Source organism: Hyla sarda, chromosome 1 (genome assembly GCF_029499605.1).
Source record: "Hyla sarda isolate aHylSar1 chromosome 1, aHylSar1.hap1, whole genome shotgun sequence".
In the NCBI taxonomy this organism is placed as follows: domain Eukaryota; kingdom Metazoa; phylum Chordata; class Amphibia; order Anura; family Hylidae; genus Hyla; species Hyla sarda.
Genome location: NC_079189.1, coordinates 266,471,434 through 266,489,445, shown reverse-complemented (window position 1 = coordinate 266,489,445; position 18,012 = coordinate 266,471,434). Strand labels below are relative to the sequence as shown.

The window sequence follows — 18,012 nt, the reverse complement described above, 5'->3', positions numbered from 1 at the left end:
TTTTACACTTTTTGGGGGTGAAATAGGGAAAATTAGACAATTTACGTTTTTATTGGGGGAGGGGGTTTTTCAATTTTTATTTTACATACTTTTTTTTTTACACTTTAATAGTCCCCATTTTAATAGTCCCCATTTGATTGCTAATACTGTTCAGTGCTATGCACAGGACATAGCATGATCAGTGATATCGGTCATCATCTGCTCTGGTCTGCTCGATCGCAGACCAGAGCAGAAGACCCGTGGAAGGAAGCAGAGGCAGGTGAAGGGACCTCCGTCTGCCGCTCTGGACAATTGGATCGCCGCGGCAGCGATGCGGTGATCCGATCATCCATTTTAGTGACCGCAATGCTACAGATTCCGTGATCTGTATTGATCACGGCATCTGAGGGGTTAATGGCGGAAATCATCTAAAAAGTACTGGAAGGATTGGGATTTTTTTAATAGAAGTAATTTACATAACTGTTTAACTTTCTGGCACCAATTGATTTAAAAGAAAATGTTTTCCAGTGGAGTACCCCTTTAAGAAATCAGGGTTTTTCCATTTTTGCTCTTTCCTTTTAAAAATCACAACGCTTTCAGTTCTCTACCTACAGACCCATATGAGGGCTTGTTTTATGCACTACTAATTTTACCTTGTAATGACATCAGTCATTTTACCCAAAAATTTACGGCGAAACCCCCAAAAAAATATTTGTGGAACAAAATAAAAAAAATAAAACGCCATTTTGTTAATTTTGGGGGCTTCTGCAGTGCACTTATCGGTAAAAATTACACCTTATATTTATTCTGTAGGTCCATAAGATTAAAATGATGAAACCCAACTTATATAGGTTTGATTTTTAAATTATAACATTTTGCACGAAAATTTGTATGTTTAAAAATGTCCTTTTCTGACGGCTAAAACTTATTTTTCCGCAAACGGGACGGTATGAGGGCTCATTTTTTGGGCCGTGATCTGAAGTTTTTATCGGTACAAATTTTGTTTTGATGGGACTTTTTGATCTCTTTTTATAAATTTTTTCAGGGTATACAAAGTGACCAAAAATACGCAATTTTGGACTTTGTAACATTTTTACGTGTAACGCCATTGACTGTACAGTTAACATTATATTTTAACAGTTCAGACATTTACGCACGTGGCAATACTACATGTTTATATTTATTTTTGTTTACATATTGTTTTTAATGGGAAAAGGGGGCGATTCTAACTTTTATTAGGGAATGGGTTAAATCACAAACTTTTTTTATTTTTATACACCTTTCTAGCCCCCATAGGGGGCTATTACATGCAATCTCCTAATTGCATACACTGTTCAATGCTATGCCATAGCATAGCATTGATCTATGTTACCGGCACTCTGCTGCTCCAGCCTGGATCTCAGACATGAAGCAATACATCCTTGCATCCTCTCAGCTGATTGGGACACCTCTATGGGATACATGGAGGGGGCGTGTTCGGCCACCGCTGTGTGGGGGTCGGCACGCTCCCTTTCAGCAGACTGCCGGGGCCCCATTCAGGAGATATCGGGGGGGTCCCAGCAGTCAGACCCCCTGCTAACTATAACTTATCCCCTATCCAAAGGATGTTATGTTTCACTACAGAACTACTTTCAAACTTTGTTTTAATGTGATTGAAAAAATGGCCACTTGGTAGCACTGTTCTGTTCCCAAGTCAAGCAGTTAGTTTGGTCTCCTATTGGCCTGGTAGGAGACCAAACTCAGGAAGTGCGTGCTGGGCATGACTAGGGACAGCTCTCACAGGCTTCAGTGATGTCACGCCTGCTGGGGAATGCCCAGTTTCTCCTGCCAGGAGCTCACACAAGGTGAGCAAGGAGGAAGGTATGATACAAAGCTTTTTAAAGGATCAGTCTCATGCTCAAAATCTTCAAAAACTCATGCTCAAAAATTCCCCTATCCACCGGGAGCCGAAGATTGCCGAACAGCTCTCAGATAGAATTATATAGAGGGGCGTGGCTGCACCCGCTTTGGGCGGGGTTCGTGACGCGCTTCTCTGCTGAGCAAACAGGAGATCACGGGGGGCACTGCCCAGCACTGGATAGGGTATACATTTGGATAGAGGATTTTGAGCATGAGACTTATCCTTTAAAGCTTGGACAAAAAATTTAAGGGTAAGGAGGGGTGTTAGGAGTAGTTAGGGAAAATAACCTGAGTTGGTTTAAAAATGTTGGTTTGATGACAGGTACTGTAAGTTCAGTTTACTGTCCACCAGTACCCCCAAGTCCTTTTCTGCAGAAGTTTTACCTAAGGGTTTATTATTTAGCACATAATTGTACCTGTTGTTTTCACAGCTCAAGTGCATAACCCTAAATTTATCCACATCAAACTTTTTTTTGCCATGTCCATGCCTAAGATCCCTCTATAATATTGTCAGATTGAAATAAATTATAAAAAGAAACCGGTTTTGATGAGGCGCTGCCCAGTGGGTAGTCAGAAAAGGAGGACCCGAGTGGCACAGGACAATAAATACTTTATTGGTGAAGTTGGAACAACGCGTTTCAGCATCCACTGATGCCTTCCTCAGGTCCAATTACAGTTCCCAGTTCTAGTGGTTGCTAGGTTCTGGGTTGCTGGAGAGGAGTCCTGTGTGTGCAGCCTTGCCGTCTTGGTCCAAAACCAAAACAAATAAACTAAAAAATGAAGTTTTGTGTAATAATGTGAAATGACACAGGGAAAAACTATTGAACATGCTTATTTAACCCCTAGAGCAGGGGTCGGCAACCCATGGCTCGCAGGGCTGGTTCCGGGCAGAGAGGCGCTTACTCTTTATACAGTAGACACTTTATACAGTAAATATAATACTGCCACACACTGTGCTCTCTGAATATAAACTTGGCACACTCTGAATATAATACTACTGCACACTGCGCTCTCTGTATATAATAATACTGCACACTACACTATCTCAATATAATACAACCACACGCTGTACCCTCGGAACATAATACTACCACACGCTGTACCCTCGGAATATAACACAACTACACACTTCCTCCTCTGAATACTACCACGCACTGTGCCCTCTGAATATACTACCACACACTGTACCCTCTAAACATATTATCACACTGTGCCCTCTGAGTATAATACTGCCACAAAGTATATCCTCTGTATATAACACCTACCACACACTGCGCCCTCTGAATAGAATACTGCCACACATTATAGCCTCTGTATATAATACTACCTCACACTGCACTCTCTAAAAAAAATACTGCGCTTTTTGAATTTGTGCTCAGGGCTTACATTTGTGCTAGTGGTTGCAACATTTGAATACAGATCATACATGACCCCACATTGACTTACCGAGCGGTTGAAATTCTTTCGAACTTGAGACTGCACCTTACATACAAACCTCTACACCTATAATAAATGAAGCGGTTGAGTTGTGCCCAAAACTGCGTATGAGGGCACGCCTATAGAGGGCAAAAAATCAAGAGTAGAATTAATAACATTGTTCCTAACCATGATGACCAAAGCCACACACTAGTCATATCTATCTCCCCTAACTGTACTAACTAAAGTAGAGAAACAAAGAGTTGTGCCTGCTGGCTAGCAACCACAAGAGATAGTGCTTGATGCTGCGAAGCCATGGTAGTCATGCCTACTACGAACGGCCCGACACTGGAAACGGAACCTGACTATGTACTAGCTGATTCGTGCATGTTGACATACTTACTGTGCCATTGCAGAAAGGGAAAACCAATAAAGCTTGTCAGGCATGACGTGTCCTCCATTCCCTGCTAAATAAGTGACAAAAATTCACTGCTACTTAGTGACGCACAACCTAACTATGTGACAGACCCTCGGTAAATTTTGACTGTAGATGTGACAGGTCTTTGCGTAGACGTTTTGCCTGTAACGAGACAAACCTAATTCGAACCTCGTACCTGTAGATGTGACAGGTCTTGAGTAACCCTTGTGTCTGTGGATGTGACAGATGTTTTGCATGATGCTGACATGTGCGGACGAGACCGGTAGATTCGAGACAATGACCACTTGTGTGCCGTGAAATTTACAAACTCTATGACTTGTGTAAGGGAGACATTGACTATGCTGTAAATCCCCTGCAAGCATGGCAGGAGATGATGGTGTGGAACCCCTAAGTATCACGGTGTTGTTGCTCTGAACACATGTCAGTAACAACTATGCAGTGCATCCCCCTGCAGGCGTGGCAGGCATGAAGGGTATACAACTACCTATGTGTCATGATGTAGTTGCTCTGAAGACGTGTCAGTAACAACTATGCAGTGCATCCCCCTGCAGGCGTGGCAGGCATGACGGGTATACAACTACCTATGTGTCATGATGTAGTTGCTCTGAAGACGTGTCAGTAACAACTATGCAGTGCATCCCCCTGCAGGTGTGGAAGGCATGATGGGTGTACAACTAAGTATGTGTCATAATGTAGTTGCTCTGAAGACGTGTCAGTAACAACTATGCAGTGCACCCCCTGCGGTGTGGCAGGCATGACTGGTATACAAACCCACCTATGAATCGTGAGGTTGTTGCTCTGAAGACGTGTCAGTAACAACTACTAAGCAGTGCCTCCTCCTGCAGATGTGGCAGGTATGACGGGTACAACCACCTATAAGTCGTGACATTGTTATTTTGAAGATATGTCATTATGCATAAGAATATGTCAGCGACAATGACTTTGTGCATGCCCTTGGACAAGTTGAAAGGTAACTAGTGAGTGTATGACGAGATACGGACGCTTAAACTGTGACTGTGCAGTTACTATGGTAACATATGTGAATCATGTCAGCTACGGGAACCAATAGCCGGTACACCAGCTGTAGTGCAGAGCAAAATAAGCGTAGTGAAACTAATGTGTGCATGGTATGTTACTTATGGTAGTGATCTTGTGACAACACTATGTGGATGAATATGATAAGAAGCCGTCTCGAATATCCATGACTTGTAGCAGTGTACGCGACTAATGGAATGTAACAACATGACACTGATTACTACTATACAGTACGCTAAGGACAAGTGTTATGATAACTATGGTCATGCATAACCCCAACTAACTTAGTGAAAATACAACATGCGTGCTATGAGCCTATACACCGTGTGACTGGAGAATGCTGTAAAATGTGCTTATATTCTATAGGTATGTTTAGTGTAGAACAATACACAGCAATTTGCTATGTACCGGGAAACACAACGTAATAACCAATACTACAAGCGTTTATGTACCGTAGAATGCTACAAGCGTATGTTCAGTGACAACACAACGTATGTAAGTGTAATGGCCCAGACGTATGTGCAGAATAACTGTTTGTGACTGTACCGTACAAGCAATGAACATCTGAACAGTATAAAGCTATGAGTTTATGTGTAGTGTACACAGTGTGAAGCTATGCGTGTATGAACAGCATGAGCTGTGAGCATGTGTACGATAACACAGTATGAAGCTAGACACATCAACAATTATGAGCGTACGTACAATATAGCTACACGAGCATATGGAATGGAAGGCACACGTGAGTGCAATACGACGACGAGCACATAAGTGGTGCTTAGTGGTATGAGCGTTCAACCCTATGACTGTACTCGCTGTATGTGACGCAATGAGCGTATGTGCTATATACAACACTAACCGTGCCTGCAGTATATGACACTATGAGCGTATGTACTGTTATACAATGATGTGACCGTACCTACTGCATATAGCACTGTGAGCGTGTGTACTGCATGCCATGCTGTAACTGTACCTACTGCATATGACCCTAAGAGCGCATGTACTGTATCCAACACTGGCCATACCTGCTGCATATGACACTATGATCGTGCGTACTGTGTACAACAATAACTGTATCTACTGCGTATGATACTATGAGCGTACGTATTGCATACTACACTGTAACTGTACCTACTGCATATGCCACTGTGATCATATGTACTGCATACTGTACTGTAACTGTACCCACTGCACATAACCCCATGAGGGCATGTGCCGTACACAGCACTGAAGTGTACCCGTAACATGAAACACTATAAGCGTATGTACTGTATGCAACGCTGCAACTTACCCACTGTATGTAACATTACGAGCGTATGTATTATATACGACACTGACTGTACCTACTGCATGTGACGCTATGAGCGTATGTACTGTACACAACACTATAACTACACAACACTGTAAATTGTACGCACCACATGACAGTAAGAATGTATACACCGTGTACAACACTGACTGTTACCCAAAGCATGACACTACGGGCGTATGTGCTGTATACGACACTGACTGTACCCACAGCATATGACACCATGGACGCGCACACCGTGCCCAACACTGACCGCACGCGCCGCATGTCTCGCTAAGAGTGCATGCAGCACGCGCGTGCAGAACGAACGCCCCCACACAGTGTGAAACGCCATGATGGTGTATGCATTGTAACCTACGTGCGGTATAGAACTGCTATGTCGTAAGAGCAGTGATGCTAGGAGTGGGAATACCATACTCATGTTGCAGATATGAGCGTAGGAAGCGTATAAGCAATATGCAGCATGAATGCTAAAAGTGACTGTACAGTATAGATGCTATGACTGCCCGATATGACAGCTATGAGTGACTGCATGGAATCACGGCTATGGGTGATTGTACGTTATAAGCTACGAGTGACTGCACGGTATGAATGCTTATGAGTAACTGCACGGTATGGATGCTATGAGTAACTGCACGGTATGGACGCTATGAGTGACTGCACGGTATAAATGCTAGAGTGACTGCACGGTATGAATGCTATGAGCGACTGCACAGTATGAATGCTATAAATGACTGCACGGTATGAATGCTATGAGCGACTGCACTGTATGAATGCTATAAATGACTGCACAGTATGAATGCTATAAATGACTGCAACAGTATGAATGCTATAAATGACTGCAACAGTATGAATGCTGTAAATGACTGCAACGGTATGAATGCTGTAAATGACTGCATGGTATGAATGCTGTAAATGACTGCAACCGTATGAATGCTATAAATGACTGCACGGTATGAATGCTATGAGCGACTGCACTGTATGAATGCTATAAATGACTGCACAGTATGAATGCTATAAATGACTGCAACAGTATGAATGCTATAAATGACTGCAACGGTATGAATGCTGTAAATGACTGCAACGGTATGAATGCTGCAAATGACTGCATGGTATGAATGCTATAAATGACTGCAACCGTATGAATGCTATAAATGACTGCAACAGTATGAATGCTGTGAGAGCTATGGGACAAATGCTGAGGCACAGACTCTAATTCATGCACATGTGATGAATGTTCTGCAGTGAATTCAAGGTGCAACAGGACAACCAGTGTGAGCTTCACTTGGTGGTCTTCATCCGAAAATGGGAGGGTATCCTTTGGGGGGCCACCTCAGCATGCCAAGGAGCAGCCCATCCCCCAAAGCAGGGCACAGACAGGCCCCACACTAGCGAGGACACTGTCCGTATCCTGCACGCTGACAAAGCGACAGCCTGCCTGGCCAGTTCCGAACTTCGCCAGCAGGCTGCGCTGCTCTGAACCACTCCGCGCACATCACGTAACCCCGCAGCGTCGCCTCGGCAACAAAACGCCGGAACATGCAGCGGGAGTAAACGGGACGCCGGCGGAGGCCAGAGCAGTGTCGCAGGCACGTGACCGGCCTCCCACGTGACACCGTCGCGCTGCACCGGCAGTGGAGAAGTCGATTAGGCCGCGGCACCACTGGACGCCGACCGGGAGGCACGAGGCAGCGTAGGGGGCGGCTGTGAACGCCACCGCCGCTGCTGCCAGGGAGTGGAAGCCGCTTGAGGGAGTCATGGACGGCGCGAGGTTCCCCGGCGAACACCAAGAGCGTGGCGCGTGGAGGTGCATGGGTGAGGGGAACATTAGGAGGTGGGTGACTGCTATGAACCAGGATAGCCCGGGCTTACCTGCTCCTCCGCGCCACAGCACTGTATACCGAAACCGACTCACGAGAACCACCACTCCTGACTCCTGGGGACGTATGAGCTCACAGTGGCGTTCAAACCAAACCTCGCCAAATGCAGCTTTCCGAAAATGACTCGTACGCCCCGCCTGCATGGTGGAGGGGCGTTTTATAGTCGTGCCTCCGACATGGCTCCGCCTAGAGGTGCAGGGGGCGTGGGAATTCACGCCCCTTCGCACAAATTCAGCCTTAAAGGCTTCTCACATAATACTATTCCACACTCCGCCTCTCAATGTAACCTTGCCATACAGTGCACCCTCTGAATACAATAACGCAACATATTGTGGCGTATAAAAACTGTACCATGCCAGAAATTCCTTTATAAAATACACCATACCTCTGAAATGCAAAAAGCTCAGTACCCCTCACATATATTAAAGGGGTACTCCGGTGCTTAGACATCTTATTCCCTATCCATAAGATGCCTGACTGCAGGAGTCCCGCCGCTGGGGACCCCCGTGATCTTGCACGCGGCACCCCGTTTGTAATTAGTCCCCGGAGCGTGTTTGCTACGGGTCTGATTACGGGCGATCACAAGGCGGGCGGCGTGTGACGTCACACCTGCGCCCCTGTGTGACGTCACGCTCCGCCCCTCAATGCAAGCCTATGGGAGGGGGGCGTGACAGCTATTCTAGTGGAGTATTATTTAGATGGGGTAAAGGTGTGCGCTACAAGTTGCACCTTACCGTAATGTGTTGTGCTGAGGGCACAACACCTCTGTCCGCCTGTAGACTCGCTGATGTAGGTGATCCAGAGGCAGCCTCAACGTCCTTCTCGTGACCTCCAGGTACAGTGCAGTGAAAGTGATAGTGGAAAAGAAAGAGTTTGGACGAGTTTGATGGCGCCAGATCCAAGAAAATCAATGAGCCAAAAGTTTTGGTAAAAACAAATTGGCTTTATTGGAACAAAGTTTAGGGGTGCACCCCTAAACTTTGTACCAATAAAGCCAATTTTTCTTTTACCAAAACTTTTGGCTCATTGGTTTTCTGGGATCTGGCGCCATCAAACTCATCCAAACTCTTACTTTTCCACTATCAAATACACACAGTGATGTCACAGTACAGGAAAATACACACAGTGATGTTACAGTACAGAGATAATACACACAGTGATGTCACAATACAGAGATATTACGCAGTGATGCCACAATACAGCGGTCATACTCAGTGATGTCACAATACAGGGGTAATACGCAGCGATGTCACAGTAAAGGTATAACACACAGTACAGGGTTAAAGGAGAAATGCGGCAGAAATCTTTTAAGTTCCCTTGTGCGAGGGGGGAGGCTGCATTGCAGGGGTCAGGGCACAGTATTTATAGTTACCTGTGTAACCTGCCAGCCATGCCATCACCCACTTTCTCCTGCACTCTGGTCCTTCCTCTGACTCCAGCAGGCCCAGTACGAGTCTATGATAACAAGACAAACAGGGGGAGGAGCAGAGCTGGAGGCCGAGATCGCTCAGTATATGGCAGTCTTTACCAAGCAGGATGCTTACAGATAAAGCAAAACTAAGCTTTTGGCTGTCTGGACATGCTGGGAGCTGTGGTTTTCAACATCTGGATGCACACTGCTTGGGAAACACTGCTGTATGAGAGCAACAACGGATGATTGGGGTGACACCATCACCCGTTGCAGCTCGCTTGCACCAGCAAACCCCCCCCCCACCGCTGCTAGCACATACAGTTGCCTGGCAGCACGGGCTACTGTTTACCAGCACAGACAGTAGGAAGTGCTGACATTCAGGGCACCTGCATTTACAGCTTTTACATTTGAGGCACGGGCCTCAAATGTTTTAATGTAGTGACGCCCCTGGTAAACAGTGCAACGGGACCCATTGAAATCAATGGGACTATGCTGCAGCAGAATGTCCGACAAAATATCACCGAGTAAACATGGCCTAAGGGTGTTATGGTTGAGAAAATACAGGCCCTTCAAGTCCAACTGATTATGTTTGTGTTGGTCACTGCACAGAAGGGTTAAACCTACTCACATCCCAACAGCACCTTATGGACCATTTTGTTTTAAGGTGCAGACTTAGGCACTACCTATATTTGCAGACCAGGCCTTTGGTTTGGTTTGTTTAGATGTATATGGTACATGCTCTGCTGGTTGCCTGTTTAAGTTTGACCCTATGTTCAGTTTCCCTCTGTGCAGGGAAGCCAGTTGTGTTACTCTTCTTAAATAAAGAAGAATTTAAAAACTGTAAATAAAAGTTTAGTCAGAACATCTTTAGAATTTGGAATTCTATCATATATATATCTAAAGTATTTAGAAGTAACAACTCTGCCTGGCACTGCAAGTTTATAATGCAATATAGAACATTGTTCTTCAGTCACTTTTTTCTTCTGCAGGCACTCCTGGTTGAGTTCTATAAGGGAGGTCCTGACCAGATTACATTCCAGGATATATGGAATGAAGAGAATACTTTTCTAGACAAAATAAAGGTATAAAACTATATTATATACCCTGCATCCACGTTATTCTAAGTTACTATTTGCACCATGTAAATGCAATTATCATATCACATGTAAAAATACTGTATCATACCTACCTGCCACCACAGATCCCACTTTCCTGGTTCAATTGCTGATACTTTTCATCCATGCATTAGCCTCCATTTACCATGCTTCTCATATACAGTGAAGAAAGTGCAAACAAAACAAAGTGCACATGGTCTATAAGCCAATAACACTTTTAGTACAGTAGCACAGAGTTAGACTGGAGCTGTCATTTTAACACTGGTGTGGTTCTGACACCTAGTGTTGTAATTTTATATTACAATTAATTTAGGTTTTCTCATGTATTTTAAAGTGATCAATAAAAGTTACATTCTATTGGGAGGGTCCTTCGTTTAGGATTTCCCCTAAAGTTGTTATATTTGTTGTTACTCTGGTATCCTCTGGGGTTTTGTTGTATAGATTGTGTAAATACATACGCACATCATATATATCATTTTTCTTTTTTTTTATGCGCAAAATTTCTGTGCCTGTTTAAGTAAACCATGCTCATACAGGCAGGTAGTGCGGGTGACACTGATGACAACCATACTCACATGTCCACGATCCGTGCTCCCGATATCTTCATCTGTTTCCTTCAATTCAGCCGACAGGCTTGGGGCACGGGCGGGGTTTTGTGACGTCACCGCTGCCTTTTCCCTAAGCCTGCTCACAGTAGGACCCAACAGAAACAGCAGTGATGTCACAAATCCCTGCCTGTGCCCCAAGCCTTCCGGCTGAACGGAGGGAACATATGAATATACTAGGACAACAGGAGCACTGAACACGGATACGTGAGTATGGTTGTCATCAGTGTCACCCGCACTACCTGCTTTTAACAGCAGGTTAATGGGGTGACACTGATGACAGTTTATCTTTAACCCCCTCGACTACAACAAGCATAAATATACGCTCTTGGCATCTGGGACTTAATGCACCAGGGCATAATTGTACAATCACCACTAATGACTGTAAGCAGCGATCCCGCCAATACCGGTCATTAACCCTTTAGGCTCCAAACAATTCCGATCATGTTGTCAAAAGTATTACATCCATAATGCCTGTTAACTCAGGGAGCTTAAAAAAAAAAAAAAAAAACTTTTTTGATTTTACAAAAAAATAGACTAAAATATTTGTTATTGCTATGTGGGGAATTGTCCTAAATATTAGGGTACGGTCCCAAGTATTGCTTATGCAGTGGGAAATACGCTGCGCATTGTCCAATGAGCATATACACAGGACTACCCTGTGGCAGCCCTGTGTGTTCAGCGAGGTTTGGAGGCGGGCCACATGTCACTGCCACACCTCCAAACCCCACTGTACACACAGGGCTGCTGCCTGGTAGCCATGTGTGTTTGCTCAGCGGAGAAAACACACAACAGTTTTTGTGCAGTGTGAAATACGCTGCGTAGGCGTTATGTGGCACCTTAGACTTAAAATATAATGTTTATGATCCCACACAGTATGAACATATAAAAAATGCCCAAAAACACTGAGTGGTACAATAATAGAAAACCTGTATGAATTGGGTATCATTTTAATTGTATTGACCTACAGAACATGTAATAAAAGCTATTTATCATAACATGCAACTGCAAAAAATTTGCTGTGTCCTCAAGGCCAAAATGTTCCCTGTACTTTATTTTTTTTTACAATTTACCTGTCACTATTTAATTACCCTTTTCATTTGCAGGGATCGTTGGCTGCCCGTATTCCTAAGGATGCTGGATTTGAGGCCATTCTAGAACACATTTATAGAGTCCTTACTTAGTTGGTTGACTGTCTATGTCTTTCTTTAAATATGTAATATTTTTTGTAAATATATCATGTCTAACAAATGTAGACTTAGTTACCTACATTTACTTGATAAATAAAATTAGATTTAGCTGTTTTTTTTAATATGTACACTATTGGGGAGATTTGAGTGTTCAGCCAGTTCACAACCTTTTTTTTTTTTGCTTTGTTTTTGGCTTATATATGTCAAATGTATCAAAATGCCGCACAGACTTCGATGAATTTTGCACAAATGAAAAACAATTTGAAAATAGGGGGTCTGCCACAGAAATCCCCGAAGTCCTGGGGCTGCAAGGCACCTGCACTGTTGAATAGGCACATAGAATTGATCCGCCATTGCAACATAAAGCCTCTGCCTCTAAAGAGGATTTTAAACCGCGGCAAGTTAATGTTCGCTATCTACATTTTGTCGCTAAAGACTTGATCCTGCGCACCTTTAAGAAGTCACAGGCACCATTACTGGTCTGCAGGTACAAATTGCTTCTCTTTGGCGAAGTGGCCAAATGGCGAAAGGCGTTCTCCACGATCTGTTCTACTCTGGCTGATTTAAGAGAGTTTTAAAAGCCAGGAGTTTGAAAGCAGGAGTTTGAGATCCCTGTGTTACTTTCCTTATACTGTAGGGATTTTAGACTCACAAGGTCTACAGAGAATTTAATTGTAATATTTACTGTCTGTTTTTGGCTGTTGAAATCCCCATAACTAGATGTGCTCTATGTTGGAAAATCCAGTCCTGTGTACATCTATACACTCCTTGAACAACGGTTTGAGGGTGCGTACTGCTGGTAGGTGTCTGCTCCTCACTGAACAAGCACTCTGTGGGGTAGAGATGGGGGAGGATAGTGGGATGGAGTTGCAGGACAATCAGGCAGCCAGCTGTGTTACAGTTAGAAAATGGGGTAGAGGGAAAAGGGAGGCTAGTCCTGAACTGGTACACCCCAACAAGTTTACCCGGTTGGCAGATGAGGAGGATGCCATTTCAGAGCTAGCTGTATTGCAGCAAGACACTGCCTCTGACCACCAGTCAGGGCAGGCCAGACAGGTACTGGTAGTGGGGGGGCTCTTATTAGGGGGACAGACAGTGCAATCTGTCACAAAGACCGGGATCGCTGAAGTGTGTGGTCTTCCTGACGCTCAAGTTCGGCACATTGCGGACTGGGTTGACAGGTTGCTGGGTGGGGCCAGAGAAGACCCAGCAGTCATGGTACACAATGACACCATTAGTAAATAAGAGGTAGGCGGAGTGTCCTTAAAAATGATTTCAGGGATTTAGGCTGCAAGCTTAAGGCAAGGACCTCCAAGGTAGTATTTTCTTAAATATTACCTTTACCACGAGCCACACCAGAGAGGCAGCAGGAGAATAGGGAGGTAAACAAATGGCACATAAGCTGGTGTATGAAGGAGGGGGTTTCGGTTCATGGTGAACTGGGCTGACTTCGCTGTCTGCTACCGAAGGGACGCGCAGCACCTCAATGGGGAGGGTTCAGCTGTGCTTGGGGAGAAGAAGGCTAGAAGGGTGGATGATTGTTTATACTAGGGACTTGGGGGGGGGGGGGGAGGGAAACTACAATATAGAAGGGGAAGATAGTGTAGACAGGGGTCTGGGGATAGGTATTAACACTGGGGGTGGAGCGGGGGTAGGGATTAGAACAGCCATAAGTGATTAGAGAGGAAAGATAATAGGAAGGATAACATGAAGTGCATGTATACTAATGCCAGAAACCTTAACAACAAGATGGAGGAACAGGAACTATTAATGTTGGAGGAAGACTAAGACATAGGCCCTCATTTACTAAGAGTGGAGTGTAGGTTTCTTTGTGGGTTTTAATTCCCTACAATTTATTTTCCACTGTATTTACTAAGGTTTCCCTACATTTTGCTTTTTTTTGTTTGTTTTTTTTTGTTTTACACACACACATGCTCTGATCTGTAGGGTTTTCCTCAGCTCAAATCTACCACATTTTATGTGGAAACATTCGTAAATATGTTTAGTTTTTGCGAAAATGTCAGGAACACGCCCCTTTTTGGAGACCACACCCATTTTCCTAGTGGCCACGCCCCCTTTGGGGTGTGTGTTAGCAAAATGGAGAGTTAGTGTTTTTTCAATTCTGGCTCAAAATTTGGCGCTGACAGAATTTCTGGCGCAATACGACAGAATCTGGCGCACAACCCGACAAAACATGTCGGGTTTGCAATAGTTAATGAGGGCCATAGTGTGGATAAGTGAGACATGGCTGGATGCAAGCTACGACTGGGCGATTAATGTATAGGGATACATTCTGTTCAGGAATGACCGTGCAAGCAAAGGGGGAGGGGTATAAACGTACAATCCTGTCTTGGGCCCATTCTGCGTGAGGACATTGGTGAGTAAAATCATCATATGGAGTCTCTGTGGGTGGAAATAAGGGGTGGGGTAAGAACAAGAAAAAAAACATAGGGGTTAGTTATAAGAAACCAAGTATAACAGAAAAAGAAGAAAACATACTTATAGAACAAATAGATGGGGCAGTAAAGAAGGAGGAAGTTATTATTATGGGGGACTTTAACTATCCTGACCGACTGGGGAGCTGAAACCTGCAGGTCCAGCAAGGGAAACAGATTTTTGGCAATAATAAAGGACAATTACCTTTCCCAACTAGTGCAGGACCCAACAAGAGGAGAGGCGCTTCTGGACCTTATACTAACCAATAGGACAGACAAAGCATCCGAGGTAGAGGTAGGGGGTCATCTTTGTAACGGTGACCATAAAATAATAAGTTTTTGTGTATCCTATAAGAGGACGTCTATTAGTGGGGCTACAAAAACATTAAACTTCAGGAAGGCCTATTTTCAACAACTAAGAGAAGACCTCAGTGACATAGATCTGGACCTTGCCCTTAGTAATAAAAGTAGACAAGCTAAATGGGACACTTAAGAGCATCCTAAATAGATATTGTGAACGACATATAGCCTAAGGGAATAAAAGGGCTATAAATAGGAAAAAAAAACATTCGGTTTCCCCACAATAGATAGGGCAGAACGGGGAAACTGAGGAGGACCGATGCCAAAGGTCCACTTACCCTTCAGATGCGGCAGCAGGCGGCGATCTAGAGGGCCACAGTTTAGAGACCACTATATAGGGCTGCCATCAGGGGGGTACAGCCAATACCCCAGTGAGGGGCCCGGGCACCTAGGGGGACCCGGGGCTCTAGGGCTGTAACATGCTGGGACCGGTGCTGGCACGGTCCCTGCAAGTACATAACCAGACCCTCCACCTGCGGGCCCCATCGTGCCCCCTGCTACTGGGCCAGCAGGTGAAGGAGGGGGGGGGGGGGTGCTGCGACCGCGGATACGGCACACCTGTCCAGAATCCCTGAGCGACTGCAGCTTTTAACACTGAGTGCGCCTTTAAGACGCACACGGCGTTAAGCGTGCACTCGGCTGCGGCAGCTGACTTAACAGGAAGGAGCCGGAGGCTCCGTCTTGTCACTCCAGCCCGGACTTCCTGTGCGGCAGCAGCTCTGTGGAGGCTGTCCGCACAGGAAGCAGAGAGAAGAGGAGAGAACAGGAGCTGCGGGGGAACCAGGCAGAGGTGAGTGGTGTTTTTGTTTTTTATTAAAGGCAATAGGCATTAATATATATGGAGGCCATGTTTGGGGGGTGCATTAATATATATGGAGGCCATGTTTGGGGGGTGCATTAATATATATGGAGGCCATGTTCGGGGGGTGCATTAATATATAGGGAGGCCATGTTTGGGGGGTGCATTAATATATATGGAGGCCATGTTTGGGGGAATTAATATATAAAGGGTCCATGTGAGGGGGCATTAATATATAAAGGGGCCATGTGAGGGGGAATTAATATATAAAGGGGCCATGTGAGGGGGCATTGATATATATATATATATATATATATATATGGGCCATGTGAGGGGCATTCATATATACAGTATATGGGGGCTATGTGAGGGGGCATTATTATGTATCGGGGATGTGTACGGGGACATTACTATATAAGGGGGCCATGTGAGGAGGCATTATTATGTGTGGGGGTAATGTAAGAAGGCATTATTATATATGGGGTCAATGTGAGATGTCATTACTATATATGAGGGCAATGTACAGGGGCATTAAAATGTATGAGGACAATGTTGGGGCCTAATACTATACAGGGCACAAAAGAGACTACTATATGGGGCAGTGTAATACATATAGGGGGTTTGTATAGAGGTGAGGACTTTGCTGTAGCAAGAATCCTAAAATGTTTGTCTGGCAGATTTGGTGAAGATGAGTTGTGATCGGGAGAAATCTTCATGATGACCTAGGACAGATGGAGAAGAAAGAGAAAAATCAACGACTCCGATCAGAGAAGACGCCCCTGTGAGTATGTAACTATAATCACTCATATCGCCTGCAGCACCTGGGTACAGCTCAAATCTACTCCTATATAGAGGTTATTGGGGGAGATTTATCAAAACAAGTGTAGAGGAAGAATGGTGCAGTTGCCCATAGCAACCAATCAGATTGCTTTTTCCATTTTTAAATAGACCTGTGAAAAATGAAAGAAGCAATCTGATTGGTTGCTATGGGCAACTGCACCACTCTTCCTCTACACAGGTTTTGATAAATATCACCCATTGATCTTTTGTATAGTGGTTTTTATTCAATAACAATATAGCAGTGTTAGTCAGTGGTAATGGTAGTGGTTAGAGATGAGCGAACTTACAGTACATTCGATTTGTCACGAACTTCTCGGCTCGGCAGTTGATGACTTATCCTGCATAAATTAGTTCAGCTTTCAGGCGCTCCCGTGGCCTGGAAAAGGTGGAGACAGTCCTAGAAGACTCTTTCCTAGGACTGTATCCACCTTTTCCAGCCCACCGAAGCACCTGAAAGCTGAACTAATTTATGCAGGAAAAGTCTTCAACTGCTGAGCCGAGAAGTTTGTGACAAATCAAATTTACTGTAAGTTCGCTCATCTCTAGTAGTGGTCATGGTGTGGCAGAATTATATGTCCCTTGTATTGTGGTGTTATTAGTGATACTGGTCTGTGTATAGTGGCTTTTATTTCCTTACAGTATGGTGGTATTATTTAGTCATTGCAGAAATAATATGGAGTGGTGATATTATTTTATGTCTCTAAGCCCGATACTAAGGTAAAATCCAGCGTGTGCCGCAGTGAGGGAAGGGGGGGGGTCCCCGAGTACAAGCTGTGTAAGGGGCCCCAAAATTTCTGATGGCAGCCCTGCCACTATACAGTGGTCTCTAAACTGTAGCCCTCCAGATGTTGCAAAACTACAACTCCCAGCATGTCCAGACAGCTGTTTGCTGTGTGGGCATGCTGGGATTTGTAGTTTTGCAACAGCTGGAGCGCTAAAGTTTGGAGATCGCTGTGCAGTGGTCTCTAAACTGTGGCCCTCCAGATGTTGTAAAACTGCAAATCCCAGCATGCCCAAACAGCTGTCTTGGCATGCTGGGAGTTGTAGTTGCGTACCTCCAGCTGTTGCATAACTACTTCTCCCAGCATGCCCTTCGGCGATCAGTACATGCTGGGAGTTGTAGTTTTGCAACAGCTGGAAGCACACTGGTTGGTAAAATACTGAGTTAGGTAAAATAACCTAACTGAAGGTTTTCCAAACAGTGTGACTCCAGCTGTTGCTGGACATTTAGTAAGTGTGTTAACCCTTTAGGTGTTTCACAGGAATAGCAGAAAAATGAAGGAGAAAATTCAAAATCTTCATC

The 18,012-nt window shown here is 44.6% G+C and overlaps 1 protein-coding gene across 8 annotated transcripts in view; it reads left to right on the top strand.

Annotated features, from left to right (window-relative positions):
* The window catches only part of MPND (MPN domain containing), a 358,148-nt gene extending 345,759 nt beyond the window's left edge, over positions 1 to 12,389 (top strand). For all 8 annotated transcript variants that reach the window (XM_056571957.1, XM_056571964.1, XM_056571983.1 and 5 more), the window contains 2 exons: positions 10,355 to 10,447; positions 12,192 to 12,389. In XM_056571957.1, the coding sequence (XP_056427932.1) occupies positions 10,355 to 10,447; positions 12,192 to 12,269 (171 nt within the window). In that variant the 3' untranslated portion in view covers positions 12,270 to 12,389. The remainder of the gene's footprint in view (positions 1 to 10,354; positions 10,448 to 12,191) is intronic.
* The last annotated feature ends 5,623 nt before the right edge of the window (positions 12,390 to 18,012 follow it).